This window comes from Myotis lucifugus, unplaced genomic scaffold (assembly GCF_000147115.1).
Source record: "Myotis lucifugus unplaced genomic scaffold, Myoluc2.0 scaffold_9, whole genome shotgun sequence".
In the NCBI taxonomy this organism is placed as follows: domain Eukaryota; kingdom Metazoa; phylum Chordata; class Mammalia; order Chiroptera; family Vespertilionidae; genus Myotis; species Myotis lucifugus.
Genome location: NW_005871057.1, coordinates 10659967 through 10678406, shown reverse-complemented (window position 1 = coordinate 10678406; position 18440 = coordinate 10659967). Strand labels below are relative to the sequence as shown.

At 36.9% G+C, this 18440-nt stretch overlaps 1 protein-coding gene across 1 annotated transcript in view; it reads left to right on the top strand.

Moving 5' to 3' along the window:
* Nucleotides 1-15079, top strand: part of CUNH12orf50 (chromosome unknown C12orf50 homolog) — a 30046-nt gene extending 14967 nt beyond the window's left edge. The window contains exons 5-13 of the mRNA XM_006083992.1: nt 494-571; nt 653-766; nt 3054-3164; nt 5564-5659; nt 7245-7361; nt 8784-8888; nt 9122-9325; nt 11442-11534; nt 14903-15079. Of these exons, the coding sequence (XP_006084054.1) occupies nt 494-571; nt 653-766; nt 3054-3164; nt 5564-5659; nt 7245-7361; nt 8784-8888; nt 9122-9325; nt 11442-11534; nt 14903-14928 (944 nt within the window). The 3' untranslated portion in view covers nt 14929-15079. The remainder of the gene's footprint in view (nt 1-493; nt 572-652; nt 767-3053; nt 3165-5563; nt 5660-7244; nt 7362-8783; nt 8889-9121; nt 9326-11441; nt 11535-14902) is intronic.
* The last annotated feature ends 3361 nt before the right edge of the window (nt 15080-18440 follow it).

Sequence of the window (18440 nt, the reverse complement as noted above, 5' to 3'; positions counted from 1 at the left end):
GTTAAAACTCAGTTCCTTTTCATCCTAGTCTATCCTACTCCTCCCACATTATCACAGCACTGTGCTGCCAATACATATGCACAAACAAGATAAACATGCTGAAAAATAAACTCCCACTGTCTTTGCTTAGAATGTGTCTTTCTGTGAGCTACAGGCCACCCCAGTGTGTATTCTGTTTTTGTTGGCTGTAGCTCCATGTCTCCCTTACCCACATCTTCCTCTAAACAAACAAACACGATCTCAGCATGTGAATCTGTAGCTCCAGCTCGAGACACATAATGTATAATTAGTCATTTCTTTTCTCTTGACTGATTCTAATATGTGAAATATAGAAATTAGAAATATTTTCCAGTCTACAAATTATTGACTTAAAAAATTAAAATAGCAAAATAGTAATCTATCCATGAGAACAATGGGATTTTTCATTTTGGTTATACATTTTCAGATTATTTGGCTTTGGGACGATTTAATTTTAAAATTATATATCTTATAGATGCTTCAAGTTTATGGACAAAGACTCCTGAAGAAATTGAAGAAAAAAGAGCAATAAAGGAGATGTGTTATAAATCTGGTAAGAAATCAAACATTTGTGGATTTTCTAGTACTTGATGTGACAAATATACTAACCATTACTTTTCTTATGGGAGATTAGGTGAATACTACAGGGTACATACGCCTCCAGATATTTCATCATCGAAAAGCACAGCCTCTACACCAGAAAAAGAGTTAGAAAAGCCTTTGGAAAATGGCAGTGAATTACAAGAAGGTAAGAAATTAAATGGCAGCATTTCAAGGTAATGTTTCAGAGATACTTGGTATGATAGGCTGTGAATTAGTTAGTAAGATATACTGTAGAGTTAAGTGATAAATGGTACATCAAGATTGAGAGTGATAAGGAAGTTTTTTTATTGTGTGACCTAAATTTAATATAAAAGCTATTAATATAATTAAGCTTTCCCAGAAGAGCACAAAATGAAGACTTCATGAATACATGGTGACACTATATAAACACTTTACAGTATTTCTGTAAATAGTTTGCTTTTATCATTTTATTTCTCTATAAAAATAAATCTCCATGTGAAAAAGGAAATTTGTGAATAGAAAAGGCAACCTAGCCTTAAAGGAGATCCATACTATGACATTAGTGACAGAACAAGGCTACATTTGTTCATTGGATGAGTGCCTTCTGTGTATCAGACAATTACAGGGGTGATTTAGGCAGATAATTCCAAGGCTGTGACTTTCATGGATCTTTGGTGAATCTGATTTTGGTGACTCTGATTTTGGTGAATCTGATTTTGCTGTTGGTGAACATGTTTCCTTTGGCAAGATAAGAACATTGTTTTCTGGCTATAAAACCAAGAACTCAGAGAAAATCCATGGATGCCATACGTTTATATAATTTTCTTGCCACTAGGATGAGCTAAAAAAACCAGTTTTTCAGCAGTAGGAGAGATCTCAATCTCTTCCTACCTAAAAAAATAAAATGAAATTTTTAAAAAGTTGGGAAAGTCTCCCAGGATCAAGATGAGTATAGAATAAAGATTAAAGTGCCTATCCTGGCCCTAGCCGGTTTGGCTCAGTGGATAGAGCCCTGGCCTGCGCACCAAAGTATCCCAGGTTCCTTTTTGGTCAGGGGCACTATCTCTTGGCAGGGGCTCTGGTCAGGGGCGTGCAGGAGGCAACCAATCGATGTGTTTCTCTCAATCGATATTTCTCTCTGTCTTTCCCTATCTCTTCCACTCTCTCTAAAAATTAATGGAAAAATATCCCCAGGTGAGGATTAAAAAATAATGAATGAATGAATAAATAAATAAAAACAAAGTGTCTGTCTTGCAAACCATTTAAACACATGGCGCTAGGTGGCAGCAACACACCATCAGATGGTAGAACAATCAGCAAGAACTAGTGGAGGTAGAAGTCATGTAGGACACAACAGGATTGCTCACATTACAGATTACCCAGACAAAAGGAATCCCTAAAAACCCCCAAACAATAACAAAACAAAAATAAAGAAACCAAGCTAACAATGCATATTAAAAATGGTAGATAATAAAGACAATTATATGCACTTTGGCTTTATATTATGTTTTAAGAAGCTTTTTATGCTCTTCCCGGGTAGCTCAGTGTGCAGGTTCCAGACATGCCAAGATTGCAGGTTCCATCTCCTGTCAGGACACGTTCAAGAAGCAACCAGTGATACACAAAATAAGTGGAACAACAAAGCAATGTTTCTTTTTCTCTCTTTCTCTTAAATTAATCAATAAAAAAAGAAACAAAAAGCTTTTTATCTTAAAATAATTTCAGTTAATTCATGAACACTCTTTACCCAGATTTCCCCAAATGTTAACATTTTACACATGTGATTTTCACTTTCTCTCTGTAAATATACACATTGTTATTATTATTTTTGAATTGTTAGTAAGTTTCATACATAATGCTCGTACATATATCTTACATAACTGGAGTATAAATATCAAATTCAGGAAAAATTTCCTGAACTGTTCCATTGATACCTTTTATAGCAAAATGAAGATTTTTTTTCTGGTTTAGATTCCAATCACGTGTTTCATTAGATTGTCATATTTCTTTTATTCTGCTTTTAATAGTTTATTTTAGAAGAAAATTGGACATGTATAAGGGAAATGGTGAGAATTGTTTATCACCATATAATTAGCATTTTTGTCAATAGTAGAGTAATACTTTTTACTCAATTTGTTCATAATGAATAGATATAAACAAATATAATAAAATTCATTATATAAGAAACATTAAATAATCTAAACACATGCACACATGATAATGCTAGATTGCTTAAATTTTTTAAATTGTCATTATTAATTATCCACATAGGAAAATAAATTTACTTGACACTTTCCTGATAATTATAAAATGTGCTTAAAGTTCATATAATTTATTGTTCATCATGTCATTATATAAACAATTCTTTCATTAATTTTTAGGTTTTTTGCTATCATTATGAATTCTATCATAAACTTATGTAAGCACTCAATGGTTCCTGGGGTAATTATTTTTATTTTTTTAATTTCAAGGGGATGGTCTTACAGTTCCAACAAAATTTAGCCTTATTGAAAGGCACGGTGAGGTCAAAGCATCATTGGATAGGAAACCAAGGACTGACATTGTTGCTTTTGAAAATGGAGGTGAGTTATTTTATTACTGGTTGATCCTCAATATACCTTTATATAATAAATGAGTCTGAATTTTCTCTTAAAACTAATTTTGTTTCATCAAAATCACTTGCCATGTTTATTGTTGGCTTTTGGTAAGCTCTTTAAGGCCAGGAACTGCACATAATCAGTTGCCCCAGATGAATCCCTGTAGTAGAATATCTGGCAATTGCTGTGTTCTCTGTAAATATTTGTAAAATAATTGCCTTTATTATGTTTAGACAATTAAATGAGTGGGTGAATGGAGACGTGTTTATAAAATTTACATGTGACTGGAAGTTAATATATTGGAACAATGAGCCAAGTTTAACAAGGTAAACTCAAACTGGGATCAGCAAGGTCTTGCATTTTAACTCAAAATGGATTAAAGACCTAAAACAATACATTACACAGAAGAAAACATCGATAGTAAGCTTATGGACCTTAGTCTTAAAGAAGATTTTATGAATTTGACCACAAAGGCAAGGGAAGTAAAGGCAAAAAATAAATGAATGGGACTATATCAAACTAAAAAGCTTCTGCACAGCAAAGGAAGCAGCCAACAAAACAAAAAGGCAACCAACCAAATGGAAGAAGACATTTGCAGACAACAGCTCCAGCAAGGAGTTAATATCCAAAATATATAAAGAACTTATACTACTCAACACCAAACGAACATTCAATCCAATTTAAAAATGAGCAGAGGACCTGAACAGACACTTCTCCCAAGAAGAGATGCATACCCATGTCCAAGAGAGATATGAAAAGATGCTTGACTTCACTAGCTATTAGACAAATGCAAATCAAACTACAGTGAGATACCACCTCATACCTCTTAGCATGGCTATTATCAATAAGACAAGTAATAGCAAGTGTTAGAGAGGTTGTGGAAGAAAAGGAAACCTCATTCCCACATTCACTGCTGCCAGAAAAGTATACTGGTACAACCACTATGGAAAACAGTATGGTGGTTCCTCAAAATACTAAGAGTAGAGTTACCATATGGCCCAGCAACCTATCTTCTGATTCCAAAACATTTATTCGGAGAGATATATGCGCCCCTATGTTCATTGCAGTATTATTCACAGTGGCCAAGACATGGAAACAACCAAAGTGTCCTTCACTAGATGATTAGATGAAGAAAATGTGATACATATATCCAATGGAATACTACTCAGCCATAAGAAAAAGATTAAGTACTGCCATTTGCAATAACATGGATGGATATTGAGAATATCACTCTAAGCAAAATAAGCCAGACAGAAAAAATTAAGAAAAATCGTATGATTCCACTTATATCTGGGATGTAAAAAAAGCAACAAATGAAAAAAACAAGAAAAACACACAAAAACTCACAGACACAGAGAATGGTAGGGTGGTTACCAGAGGGAAGAAGGGGCAGGGGTGTAATGGGTAAAAGGGGTCAAATAAATGGTGAGAGAAGAAGATTTGACTTTGAGAGGTGGGCGCACAATGCAATATACAGATGTTGTGTCATAGAATTGTACACTTGATATCTGCATAATCTTATTAATCAATGTCACCCCAGGGAATTTAATTCTAAAAATGCCTTATTAAAGACAAGGAAAAAAAGATCAAGACATTAACAGTAGGTTTCCTTCAATTTGGAAAAGACCTGACATGGTACAGATTGTAAGGGAATAATAAATGTTTGTGGCCCACAAGATTTCAAAATGATTCAGTAACATGTGTCATCTAGCAAATAGCTAAGGTAAAACTCACATTGAATTATTAGGAGGAGTATAGGAAGATAAGTATATGTGATAAGTCATTTAAAGTACTCAGACAAGTGTCTGACATATAAAAGAAGGCTCCATAAATGTCAAATATTATTATACTAGTTTCACTGGTTTCTGTACAGGGCAGCTCACATTTGGGTGTCACCTTTAAAAAAGGTCATTTAAAACACTGATTGTGTGTTGAGAAAGGGTGACTTGTGTGGTGAAGCACCTGAAAATTAAGTACATGAGCAATATTTAACGCAACTGTGGATATTTATCCTGAAAAGTAGAAGATCTTTAAGGAAAAAAACCTGAATTCATATATCTGATGATATATGGAAGATAAATTATATTTACTCTATCTCTAAATGGTGAAAGATTATTTTACGTTAAAGGCAAATTAATTGTGTTGACTATGTAAATTTTCTTGCAATCAGTATGTAAGTGTTCATACTATGTATGCATATACACATATATTTATATATATTCATCTAAACATATGATATATATTGAGGTGGGGTTGGTATCATTGAGAACTGTGTAAAAAGAAGTGGACAAAAGAGATGTTATAGAAGTGATCATCCTGTATTGAAAGGTAGTTTTGTAAAGCTTTCTGCCATCATTGCCACTAACAGTAAGGTACTGTCATAGGAGGTGATTGCTACATTCCACAGAGGATCATATTTCTCGGAGTAGATGAAAAGAAAGAGAAAGAAATCACCATGTCGAAATGTTCAAATACTAAAGGTAATAAACCATTTATTATTTTAATCAATTTTAATTCGAATAGATGTGTTAAACACAAAGCTTAATTTTTGTGGAAATATATAATAGGCAAAGTAATAAATAAAGCTTTTCGCTAAATACACTAAATAGGAGTCAAGAGCCCTAAAGTTCCAGTCCGGGCTCTGTCCCTAATTGTTTGAACGTGGCGCTTTATCTGATTAGCCTGAAAAATTAGCCTGTAGGGCTACATAATTTCTAGGAGTCTTGCTAGCTCTCAAGTTATTGGTTCTCTTAAATGGTAGTACTAAGTCATTTTCAGTTTCTTTTTCCAACTTCAAGCACTCAGTATGATTGCATTTTCCTAGAAAGCTTTGTTTCTGACCACTGTGAAGAGTTTTAATCTCATGATGACTTCCCCATTTAATAATTATTACTAACGATAGTCTGTAAATAATCAAGATATAAGATAATAAAATACTCCCTCAATGTTTTACGATGCCCTTACCATGCTTAGAATCTCCCAACTGGTACCTCTCTGTGGGGCAGCTCTCCCAGTCACATTACATATTCTCCATCTAAATATTAAACAACCTCATCTACTGTTTTCTTCCACTAATAAATGTTCTCAAGAATAGGAAAAGGCACTTGTAATCAAATTCAAGGATTGTTAATGGAAAATATATGTAAATCTCTCTTCCTTTCTCTCTCAGAGATGAAAAAATTTTGCCTAATCCACACACAAAAAAACAAAACACCCTACTCAAAAAATACACTAATTACAGTAGCTATTACTCATTTAAATTGGCATATTTTATGTCAAATTGATAATGGCTGTTTAAGTTAATTAAAAGGAGCCCTGGACGGTGGTGCCCAGTAGTTGGAGAGGGAGCCCCGATCACTGAAGGGTCATGGATTTGATATCAGGTCCAGGGAGTGTACCTGTGTTGTAGGTTCCATCCCTGGCCAGGGCACGTGGAGGAGGCAACCGATCAATGTGTCTGATTTTTTTTCCCTCTCTCTCTCTCTCCCCATCCCCTCCCTTCCTTCCACTCTCTCTAAAAATAAATGGAAAAATATCCTTGGGTGAGGATTAACAACAACAAAATTTAATAAAACAAAAATACCCAGCTTTTCAGTTGCACTAGCCATAGTCCAAGTGTTCAAGATCCACAAGAGACTAGTGTTTAGATATTTTCATCACTGAAGAGAGCTCTGTTGGGCAGTCCTGCTCCAAAGCATAGAACAAGTGAAAGTTGTTACATTAGAAATATTTTTGGGATCTCACTTTAAATTGGCACATTTTATGTCAAATTGATAACCTTTTGATTCTTTTGCATGGAATTATTAAAAATACTGCGACAAATATGTAATTTACATATTGAAAATAATGGCTGTATTACTGGGTTTTTAATGCTTTGCTAGTGACAAATTTGGAGGACTCTAGGCAGTGATTAGGAAATTTCAATAATGCATTCTAAAAATTAGCATACATATGTATATTTTTAAAAGTAGTATGCCCATCATATAATGTTTGAAAAGTGAAATACCAACCGAGACACTTCTTTTACTAATACTGACGTTTTATTTTTTTAATTTGCTTTAAAAGACAACAAGGACAGTCCTCATCCAAAGCGTTCCCTAGCTACCCGACTAGCACCTACAGCGCATGTATTAAATGCTACTGAGAATATCAGTTTGAAGTGCAGAGAGGACCCCTCTTCAAGTGAGAGCTCTCTTTTTGGCCTTAGATATATTTGACTTACCATGGATTTGTTTTGCTTACTTGAAATAGAATCTTAAAAAAGAAATTTAAAAAGGATGGTTTAAAAATTATTCAAGATTAAGAATTAAAGACAACATTTTTTTTTATTAGCTTTGGCAATGAATTGTGATGTAGGTCCTAGTAAATAATATACTTTCCCACTATTTTAAGTATTAAAATTAATAGTATACTACCTTCTCAGAAGAATCATTAGTGTTGCCCTTTTGATGTAACCCATAATGGGATATAATGATAGATTTTTATTATGTTTTGGATTATTTTTCTTGATTTGGCTTCTCCTTGCCATTCAGTACTCTAAGCTACTTTTTGTGATACAATTAAGACCCATGACTCTTCCTCTCTGTTTTCTTCCATCTTTACTCCTTTCCCTTATTTCATTTATTGAACCCATCTATTATTCTTGGATCCCAGATAAGCACTAAGGGAACTATGATGCTTTACCCTAAAGAAGCTCAGTTTAGTGGCATTTGTTAAAAATATGGTTTCAAAACCTAGGAGCAGGAGCTTGAGAATAAGGGTGGAGCATGATATTTGCATAGTTGCATAGGAGACGGAGAATCTGTCTCATTGAAGGCCTAATGCCTAAGCTGAGGTTGAGAGCAAAAGCAAAGACATTTATTGGTCCACTATAGAGAGCCAATGCAATCCACACAGTGCATTTCTTACGTGTGAATATTCAGGATCCCTCTACAGAGAAGTAACAAAGAATGCTCCTCTCTACTAAATTATATTAAGAGTGTCTGGAGAAATATACCTTAACAATTTCTGGAAAATTTAGCATGCATATAAAATTTTTGATGAAAAATTATGCAAGTAAGAAGGGAATAATCTAGTAATATTAACACTTATAAATTCTGATTACTTGGTCTTGTTTTACCAAACTGTCTATACACAAAACTTAAGATCTTAAAAGGATAAGGTAAAATTCTCTAAAAGTATTTTACATTAATCCAACTTCCTCAAAAGTCATAGTTTTGACTAAAAATGTATAAAAAGTTTTATGTTCAAAATAACAATTCTAAAACTACTTGTAATAACATTGTAATGAGATAGACACATAATTATGTCTGGAATGCAATTTTATGTTCTTTAAAAGGAATCCACACATTCCTTTGAAGACAAGCATTTTTCTCTGAGGAATGCTAATTATTGAACAGCTTTCTCATGTATTTTCAAGATAGATTTTTTGGGGGTATTTAAAAATAGATCACCCTTTGTTCTGGAAAGTAAAGTATTAGGAGGGTGAATTATTTTTTTCCTCTTGCGTGGCATGTGAATGCACAGATATGTAATTATCACCTACACTAATTTTCAGATGAAAGCATCTTTTAAAAAACTGTAAAAATTTGTATTTCCTCTAAGTGAATGATGTCCAGCCAGTGAGGAAGCCTCATTTTAAAGGCGTGAAAAAAAGAAAATGGGTTTATGATGAACCAAAGAACTTTCCTGGCCAAGGAGTGCGGAGAGGTAGAGTGTCTCTATATTTGATATTTCTAAATTGTAATTTGAAAATATATTAAATATCAAATAATATTTTATATCTGAAAATCAAATTACTGTTGTGAAATGTGTTATTTTAGGTGTCAACCCAACTCCAATAAACTTAGTACTTTTAGCTTGCATTGTCTTCCATTGTTATTAATGGGTCTGAAATCAGTTCGTTTTTTTTCTCCTCACTCTTTTCCCCCTTTCTTTTACAGCACTACAGACCCCAAATCCAAAAAATAAAACTAGTTACCATCGCAGTAATAAAGACAGAAATGCTGAGAATGCATCCTATATCCACGTTCAGAGGGACGCTGTCAGGACTGTCTCATTAAATGCACCTCCCTGCAGCAGGCCCACACATGGCTTCTACAATAAAGTCAACGCTAACAAGGAACCCAAACTCAATCTCTGTCCAGGTGGGGCTCTTTATGTACTGGTCTGTGGTTTGCTTTCCCTTGGCATTTCCTGGTGGCTCAATGAGTCTTTGCTGCTACCTACTCCCCTTTTCCTTTTCCAGGCCATCACCACCAGCTGAGAAAGCCAGTGGAAGGGTTTCTTCCATATGCCGGAGTGCACGTGACTCAAAGGCTGTGGAAAAAAATATGTTGGTGCAGATGACTTGGCACTGAAGCTTCCTAGCGCTGTGTCTCAGGGCACTGCACTTTGCTCCCCCGCATAGCTTTATTTCACTCTTAAGGGCTGTTTGCAGATGCTTGACATTTCCTTGTTGCACTAACTGCATTGTTCAAGGATCATTTCAGGCCCACGCCTTGCCTTTTCTCGAGACCTTCATGATTACTTTCTGAAAGGGTTAGTTTGAGGGTTAACTGCAATATTTTTGACAAGCTCTTGTCTCTCCCATCATGCCCAGATTGCTTCTAAATCATTTCATCACGTAATAGGCAAAATCATGGTATATGTCAAGGAAGTACAAGGCCACAAGGGAGGAGGGAAGAAATCTCTTTTTCTTCCTGTCTCAGACGAATTTTGCTTTTTCAAAGTTGGGTTTAACTTTTCTCAACTAAGAAAAGGCCACTCAGTTCCCTATACCTGCATGCTTATATTTTCCTCTGTTCACAGCCTGATCCGTGGAGTTCTGAAGGTTGTGTACTTTGTGAAAGATGAGTGAAAACTCTATGTCTCACTTAGGATCTTTGTTTTACAATTTAAATTGAATTTAACTTTATTTAAATTGTTTTTCTTCTGTTTTCAAGCAGAATGATGTAAGAATAAGGCTACTCTTAGGTTAATAAACAGGCTTTTAATTTTATTTCTTACTATCATGACATTATTACTAATTTTGTTATATTTCCCTGTTCGTAAGTGGCTGTGAAGAATACAGTGACTTCCAGAATAGTTTTGTGCCATTGTCTATATTTGTGTTAAGGTGGCCACTGTTATACTCACTATTCCCTTTGCATCATTAGTGCAAATGTCAACAAGAGAAAGAGCAAATCCATTTTCAGTATTTTGGGCCAGGCGTTGAGAATCACAGTTGCATAGTCATACTTGAAAACGTAAATGCAACATTGCTAGATGAGAGTTAAATATAGAGCTCTCAATAGATATTTTAAGACCAAGTTAGTATATACTATTAGGTTTTACGCCGCCGCAAGGAAAAACCGTGAGTCCAATCAGAGACCAGATTAAACAGGCTTTATTGGGAGCACACGGGCGGGTTCACCAGCTCGGAGAGGGGAGCTGGAGAAGCCGCACCAGACTGGAGCAGGGGCAAGTTTTTATGCTGGCAGAAACTGGTGGCAGTGGGGGTTGTCCGGGGTCAGGTGAAACCTGCGGTCTGTCCTGCGGTTTTGGCCATTTCCAGGAGCCGTTTGTCCGGCAGGGACTTTCCACCGGGGTGGGGCAGTTTCTGGACGTCAGTGTAGTGAGGTCAGTTTCTCACCGGCCCAAGAGAGGGAGGGGGTCTTTTCGCCCCCGGGGGCAGGGTGCCAGCGAATACCGGACATATACATGCTTTGGTTTCCTGGAACAATAAGTTCTCTATGGTAGAGCAATCTGCTATCATGGGAGTCACTTCATGGAGGGAAAAGGGAGTAGAGCTGTATCTCCTACTTCATTCTTCCTTCCTTCCTACCTTTGGGTGCCGCCTCCCCTGCTGGCCTGGCCCTTCCTTCCTTCCTTCCTTCCTTCCTTCCTTCCTTCCTTCCTTCCTTCCTTCCTTCCTTCCTTCCTTCTATAAATATTAGCAGAATTGCATGAAAAATCATAGTTAAACAAGGCAAAGAAATATTTTTTATCATATTCAGATACTATTTTCTCCTCTAGCTTAGTCTCAAGGCAGACAGTCTTATTTGAGGACCTGGACAGCCAATTAAGAGAATGTGTACCCATGTTCATTGATAACTTAAATAGTCTTAATAAGCTTATTTTTGTCACTGATCCCTTAGCTTTGAAATGGTAACATGAATTAGAGAATTACATCTCTGAGATGTTTATAAATTTGAAAAACTCCTAGAATATGATTTTAAAGTTATACAATATTTAACTCAGTCTTCTTTTTTTTTTTCTCAGATAAATATATGTCAACACCATATAATGGTTCAGCTTGGCGAAAAAGAATTCCTTTTTCAAAAGCATATTCAAAAACTCAAAAGATATATACAGGTAAACTTTTACTAATATTTAATACATTATACAATTCTAAAAATGAGTGACAAGTTTTTAAGCTCAAGGAACATAATTTAGGAAATTTGAACAATTTCATGATATATATGAACATAATTACTTGGAGTTTCATAGATCTTTTTCTACTAGCAATTTAATTTTGCTTTGTTTTACTGTGTTCTACTTTGCCTACTTTTATGTGTTATCAAAAATCTTTTGACATATTACTCTCCTTAGCTACAAGCATAGCAGGATTATATAACTTGTTAAGATGCATTCTTTGTTGAACCACAAAGCAAATATATAAAACCATATTTTTGAAACAAAGTATTAAAGCCCTACTCTGTTCACCATCGACAAATATTGGCTGGTGGAGACTTATAGGTCCCCTAAGATACAGTTTCCAGGTCAGGAGGTTCATAATGACTGTGGTCTCCCTTTTGTTGTGTTCTTTTCTCTGGGAAGGGGTGGGGCCCTTGGAATCTCCCAGGGTAGAGGCTTATAGACCCAACCTCAGATGGTCTTTTTGCTAAAAATCTTGGTGTCTTCTCCCGGTTTATTCTGGGCCTGGCTGTGTAGGTTTGGAAAACCACACAAGGTAAAATGGTTTCAGTTTACTTCTCAGAAAATTGAACGTTTCAGGAAAAGTTATAGAGAGGGAATTCCTAGATCAGTAGCCTAGAATTTTCAGAATCATCTGAAATTCATACGCTTTTATACAAGAGCTTTCCAGAATGAACTAGAACATATCCAGACTGGAAACTGTCCCCTTTCCAAAGTAAATAGCTAGGATCTTCTAAAGCAGTATTTCTCTAAACTCCTTTGAGTGCAGCAATGACATAGTACGCGGACTTGCTTGTATATTTATGTACTGGAGTCAACTTTTTTTCCCTTTTTCCCATTTCTTCCCCAAACATATTGCATTGCAAGAAAATTCTGTTGCAGCACAATTTAATTGACTATATTTTCTCTGAATTTTGTATCGGTTTTTACATATGATGGCACTTAATTTTAGGGGGAAGGAAGTGAAAAGTCAGTGGAAATCCTGGATGAAACCACAGATTGTTGAGTCACACATTTTTCTCCCATGGTTTCCTTGTGGGTGGGAGTTATTTGGAGGATTAAGAGATGTACTTTTCACCCATGCACCGTCCCAGTAACTGCTCTTTTATTCCAGCAGCCTTCTCCCTCCCATCCCAGATAGTTAAACACGAATTACAGAAGGATTTTGGAGGGGGAGAGGATGACTTTAAGTTTAGACCATGAAACATGCACCACCCATGCACAGCAGAGGAAAGGGGATGTGATGGGATGTGAACTGACAAAACCCCTTTTTTTCTTTCAACCCTGGGGAGTGATAAGGAGGGTCTGGAGAAGCAGCAGGAGACTAGATACAATGTGAAGCCACTCGCTTGTCCCCTTCTTCTTTTCTCTCACCACCTCAGCGATGCCAGGACCCAGGTGTAGAAAGACCAATGATAGAATTTCCCTTGAAGTTTATAAGAACCTGAGCATAAAGCGGATCTGCAGTGCACTTCCCAGAGTCAACCTAGCGGGGGTGGGGTGGGGAGGGGTGGGGGTGGGGTAGCTTTGAAGAGAATTTCTCAATGCCATCTGGTGGTGGGTCGGGTGCAGGGCAAGCCATGTCTAAGATGAAAGGGTTGGAGACTACTTGAAATTTCCCAACTCTACGTCTGCTTAGGAGAGCATCACCTACTCCTGTGAGTTTCAATAAGAGTGAGTTTCTTGGAGAGAGGACAAGTGGGTCTACACAAAGCCTCCTGGCTGGGACTGATAGCAGCAGGAAGATACCTTTTTGGTTAGGTCCTATTGGAGGGGAGAGCTCAGCTGGAACCTCAGCAGATTGCTCTGCTATTATTCACCAATCAAACCCTTGTTCCTTGAAGTATGACTTGAGGACCTCCAGCAATGACATCACCTAGAACAGTGATGGCGAATCTTTTGAGCTCGGCGTGTCAGCATTTTGAAAAACCCTAACTTAACTCTGGTGCCTTGTCACATATAGAAATTTTTTGATATTTGCAACCATAGTAAAACAAAGACTTATATTTTTGATATTTATTTTATATATTTAAATGCCATTTAACAAAGAAAAATCAACCAAAAAAATGAGTTCGTGTGTCACCTCTGACACACGTGTCATAGGTTTGCCATCACTGACCTAGAAAATTGTTAGAAATGTGGAATCTCCATCTCACACCTGCTGAATCAGAATCTGCATTTAACAGAATCCCCAGGATGCACATTCAAGATTGAGAAACCTTCGTCTGTGTATTTGGGCCACCATTCACCAGCACATGGTCCAAATCTTGTTGAGACACGAGATTTTTGAAATAGTGTTTCTCTTCCCAGTTGTCACAGAACAGCAAACATTCTTCCCTGTCCCAACCCTAGAAATTGGGATAAGCAGCAGGGAGATGTGGGAGGGAGAAAAACCCTGAGAAAGAATTTCAAATATGAATGTGATTGAAATATAAATATGATTCAACTAAGAAATCGCTGAATTTGATGAAGTTTTTGTGCCAAGTACCAATAAGTTTTACATCAGACAAAATGGGGACTTACAGTCAAAAAATCAAAACCAGTTTTAAAAAATACAGTTAGTTTTCTTATTTACCCAAGCTTCTGACTGGGGAATTTGTGACCCTTAAACTCTTATCCATTCCAGTTGTTTTCATCACCAGAGTAAGAGAGAAAGATTAGCTGGTGTTTCCTCCCCTGCACCTCCTGCTAGGGCACAGAGGAGCGATTTCAGCATTTCCCAGTGGGCAGATTGACTGCTGGAAACAGGCAGCAGAACACACCAGCTGCCACTAGTCTATTCTTCTAAAAAAAATCTGCGAGCCAAGGCCACAGAAATATAAATGGGCAAGAGGAGCCTTTGGGGAAAAATGTCATTGGCTGCTATGAAGATAATGCGATAGGAGAGGAAAATGTGTGTTAGGAATTGAGGAAAGTTGCTGAAGGCAATCAGAGATGTCTTTCTCATTGCCAACCTTCCTTGAGGCCACATGTCCTTTCTGGTAGAGACATAGCTGGTGTGGCTGGCGGTACTGACTCCATAGGATGGAACATTCATTCTGCTCATTCTGGCTGTTCCATGGTGTAGCCTTATATATAGTATTTTTCCATTCCTTCCCAGTCCTCCATCCAAATCCAAAACACAGTAAACTTCAGAAAGAAGGTGGAATTAGTTTGAATGGCCTTCAGACAATTTATGAATTAAAACAATAGCATAGTTTTGTTTTGCATTTAGATTTATGGTAATTAGCAAAAGACATGCAACATGTCAGTACTTTAAAGATTGCTGAAAAAAAATAATTGAAATATTTTTTGTGTTTTACTAGAGCCGAGAAGAAATGGGAGCAAGTAAACCTGTAGGTTGAGAGAAGAGAAAAATGAAAAAGAAAAGTCCCAGACATCATTTGATTTATAATCAAAAATGAAAATTCAAAGAATGAGATATTCAAGTACTCCCTACTGTATACTGGGTAGCCAAAGATGATAAATGCAAATTCTGAAAATAAGATGCAGGAAGTACATTGTACTCTTTCACAACTGATAAAAATGCAAATTGCAAACAGCTGCCTGCGTATTTATATAGGTCTGGAATTCATTTGATGCATTGCCACAACATTTAATAAAATTTAAAAGTTTGACAATTAAAATCATTCTTTAATTGTAAACTAAGTTAGATTGAACAGATTGAGGAGCAAAATTGTGCCTTTGATGTCTGTTTTGCAATATTCTTTACAGGAGAAACCTCACATTTTCTTTCTTTACCTAGACTTTAAGCTTGGCCTTCAGCTATAATAACAGATATAAAGTGTAAACAAATTCAATGAAGTCCCAGGGTAACAATTTGGTGATGAGTATGTTAGAGGAATTCTAATAGAAATACACTTTGAAGTGCTGTAGAAAGAGACGGATTGTTTATCATGCAGGGCAGTTGCTGAACAATGTCTTTTAATTGGCAACTACAAAATCTATCTGCTATGTGCTACATTTAATGCTGAAAAATAAACATTTTTCTTACTATGAACACAAAAATTATATGATCCTATTGGAGAAAAGGACTTGATAAAGGGGGGAAAAAGCGAATTAATTACCTGGTGTCCCAAAAGTTTTTGTGAGGTACTTGAGGCTTTTATAATTCCAGGAGTACAAATGCTTACAAATGTAAGAGAGATACCATTTGAAACGTATTTCCATTTCTTTTGTACTTGTTTAGAATTGTGTATCTTGAATAATAATTTTCTATGTAATTTAAAAAATTTTCCTCTGCAGAGTGACTGAAATGAAAAATTTGTTCTTCACAAAATAAACTGATAAACAAAATAGATCCAGAGACATAGAAGCATGGAACAGACTGTAGAATCTCAGAGGAAAGGCGGGGGTGGGTGAGTGGGTGGGAAGAGATGAACCAAAGAACTTGTATGCATGTATGCATAACCCATGGACACAGACAATAGGGTGGTGAAGGCCTTGGGGTGGGGGAAGGGACTAGAAGGGGTCAATAGGAGCGAAAAAGGGGATATATATAATGCTTTCAACAATAAAGATTAAACAAATAAAAATTTGTTCTGCAAACTTAAAAACAAATATGAAAGCAATATAAGTAATTAATTTTTCAAATGATGTTTTTATAAGTTTGTAACTTTTATGCTTCTGAGTTCATTAAAGCTCAGAACTTCACTAAAACTTGGGACCCTGTATTTTTATTTACATGCATCTTATGGTTTTTGGTAGCCTTTTGTTCAATATCTATTGGGAAGTGGAGATCAGTGTTCTTAGAAATATTTTTAAAAACATTTTATAAGATGTGATTCCAGCTTGTGGATTAAAAAATCTTAGTTTCTGACTTCTAATGGTGCTCTGTTACCCACTTTCAAACACATGAGGATATAATCATTTTGTTTGCACAAATAGAGTAGATATACATTAACACTCTGCCAGCAAAATATCTTGGTTTGACAGACCTGAGAAGGATATAAGAGCTGAGCTGAAAAGCAGTCTAGAAGGAGGCTCAGAGGAAACATCCTATAATTGCACTTAAGAAGCAGATTGTGTCCTTCCAAAGCTTCAACTAGTGATGAAGAAGGAAGGGTTCTAAGAAGGCAATTCAAGATGTCATTCTTGAAGTACAGATTCTCAGTGTGTATCTTTATTACATTCAAAATGCTGAAGAATCAGTAAGAAATGAGAAGAATGTGAAGGAGAGCTTTAATGTCATTCTTTCCAATGTGTGCATGTATTATTCCTGAATAGGTGGAAATTTTTATTATGAAAAACATTGTCTAAAGAACCAAGTATATGATGGAATTAACCAACCCTCTTTTTATTGTGATTTTTGGAAAATAAAATTAGTTTAAGTGGGGTAAACTAGAAACCGAACAGAAAAAAGTTAGCAAACCCTATCTAAAATAAGAGGCGACAGGGGAGGACCAAGATGGCGGCATAGGTAAACACCGGAGATTACTGCCGCGAACAACCACTTCAAAAATACAACTAAAAGATGGAACGGACATCACCCAGAACCACAGGAAGGCTGGCTGAGGAGAGACTCTTCAACTAGAAGGAAAGACAACGGCATACCGAGGCTCAGAGGAGGCGCAGTGTGGAAAATTTAAAGGTACCGAGGTGCGCGCGCAAAGCGGGCTGGTGGCTGAGGGCGCGGTTTTCAATCAGGAGAGAGTCTCAGACTCTGAGCTCCAGATCCGGGCGAGTCTCTAGGGACTCAGACTCAAACGGGAGAAGCGGGATTGTCTGGCATCAGTTGGAACGTGAGGGAAGCTTTCTCTCCGAGGTTTGCAGCAGTGGCTGGGGTTCTGAGAAGCAGAGCCTCTGGGAACGGGACTGAGAGCAGCCATAACTGCTCCCTCCCCCCGCCCAGTTGATCCCGTGCGACCAGCCCAGCCCAAGCCCTGCGCAGAGCCATTTGCTGGATAGCCTCAGGCAAAGGCTAGATTAGCACCTCTCCAGAGGACAGAAGTTTTCCCACAGCAGATACAGGTGATTCTCACAGCCAATCGGCCTGGTGGTCAAATCACTCTAGTGTTAACTACAACAATCAAGGCTCAACTAGAACAAGACTGCGCACAAAGACCACAAGGGTGGTCTTGGGTGCACCAAGAAAGCATAAAAAATGCGGAGACAAAAAAACATGACAGAAATGGAGGATATAGAGCTAAAAAACGCAATTTTGAGGGCTTGCAATAATGTGCTACAAGCTGCCAATAAACTTGATGAGAGCCTCACAAAAGCTAATGAGACCCTCACGAAATCTAATGAGACCCTCGATGCTGTGATAAAGAACCAACTAGAAATTAAGCATACACTGACTGAAATAAAGAATATTATACAGACACCCAATAGCAGACCAGAGGAGCGCAAGAATCAAGTCAAAGATTTGAAATGCGAAGAAGCAAAAAACACCCAACCAGAAAAGCAAAATGAAAAAAGAATCCGAAAATACGAAGATAGTGTAAGGAGCCTCTGGGACAGCTTCAAGCGTACAAACATCAGAATAATAGGGGTGCCAGAAGATGAGAGACAGCAAGATATTGAAAACCTATTTGAAGAAATAATGGCAGAAAACTTCCCCCACCTGGTGAAAGAAATGGACTTACAGGTCCAAGAAGCGCAGAGAACCCCAAACAAAAGGAATCCAAAGAGGACCACACCAAGACACATCATCATTAAAACGCCAAGAGCAAAATACAAAGAGAGAATCTTAAAAGCAGCAAGAGAAAGAGACTCAATTACCTACAAGGGAATACCCATACGACTGTCAGCTGATTTCTCAACAGAAACTTTGCAGGCCAGAAGGGAATGGCAAGAAATATTCAAAGTGCTGAATACCAAGAACCTACAACCAAGATTACT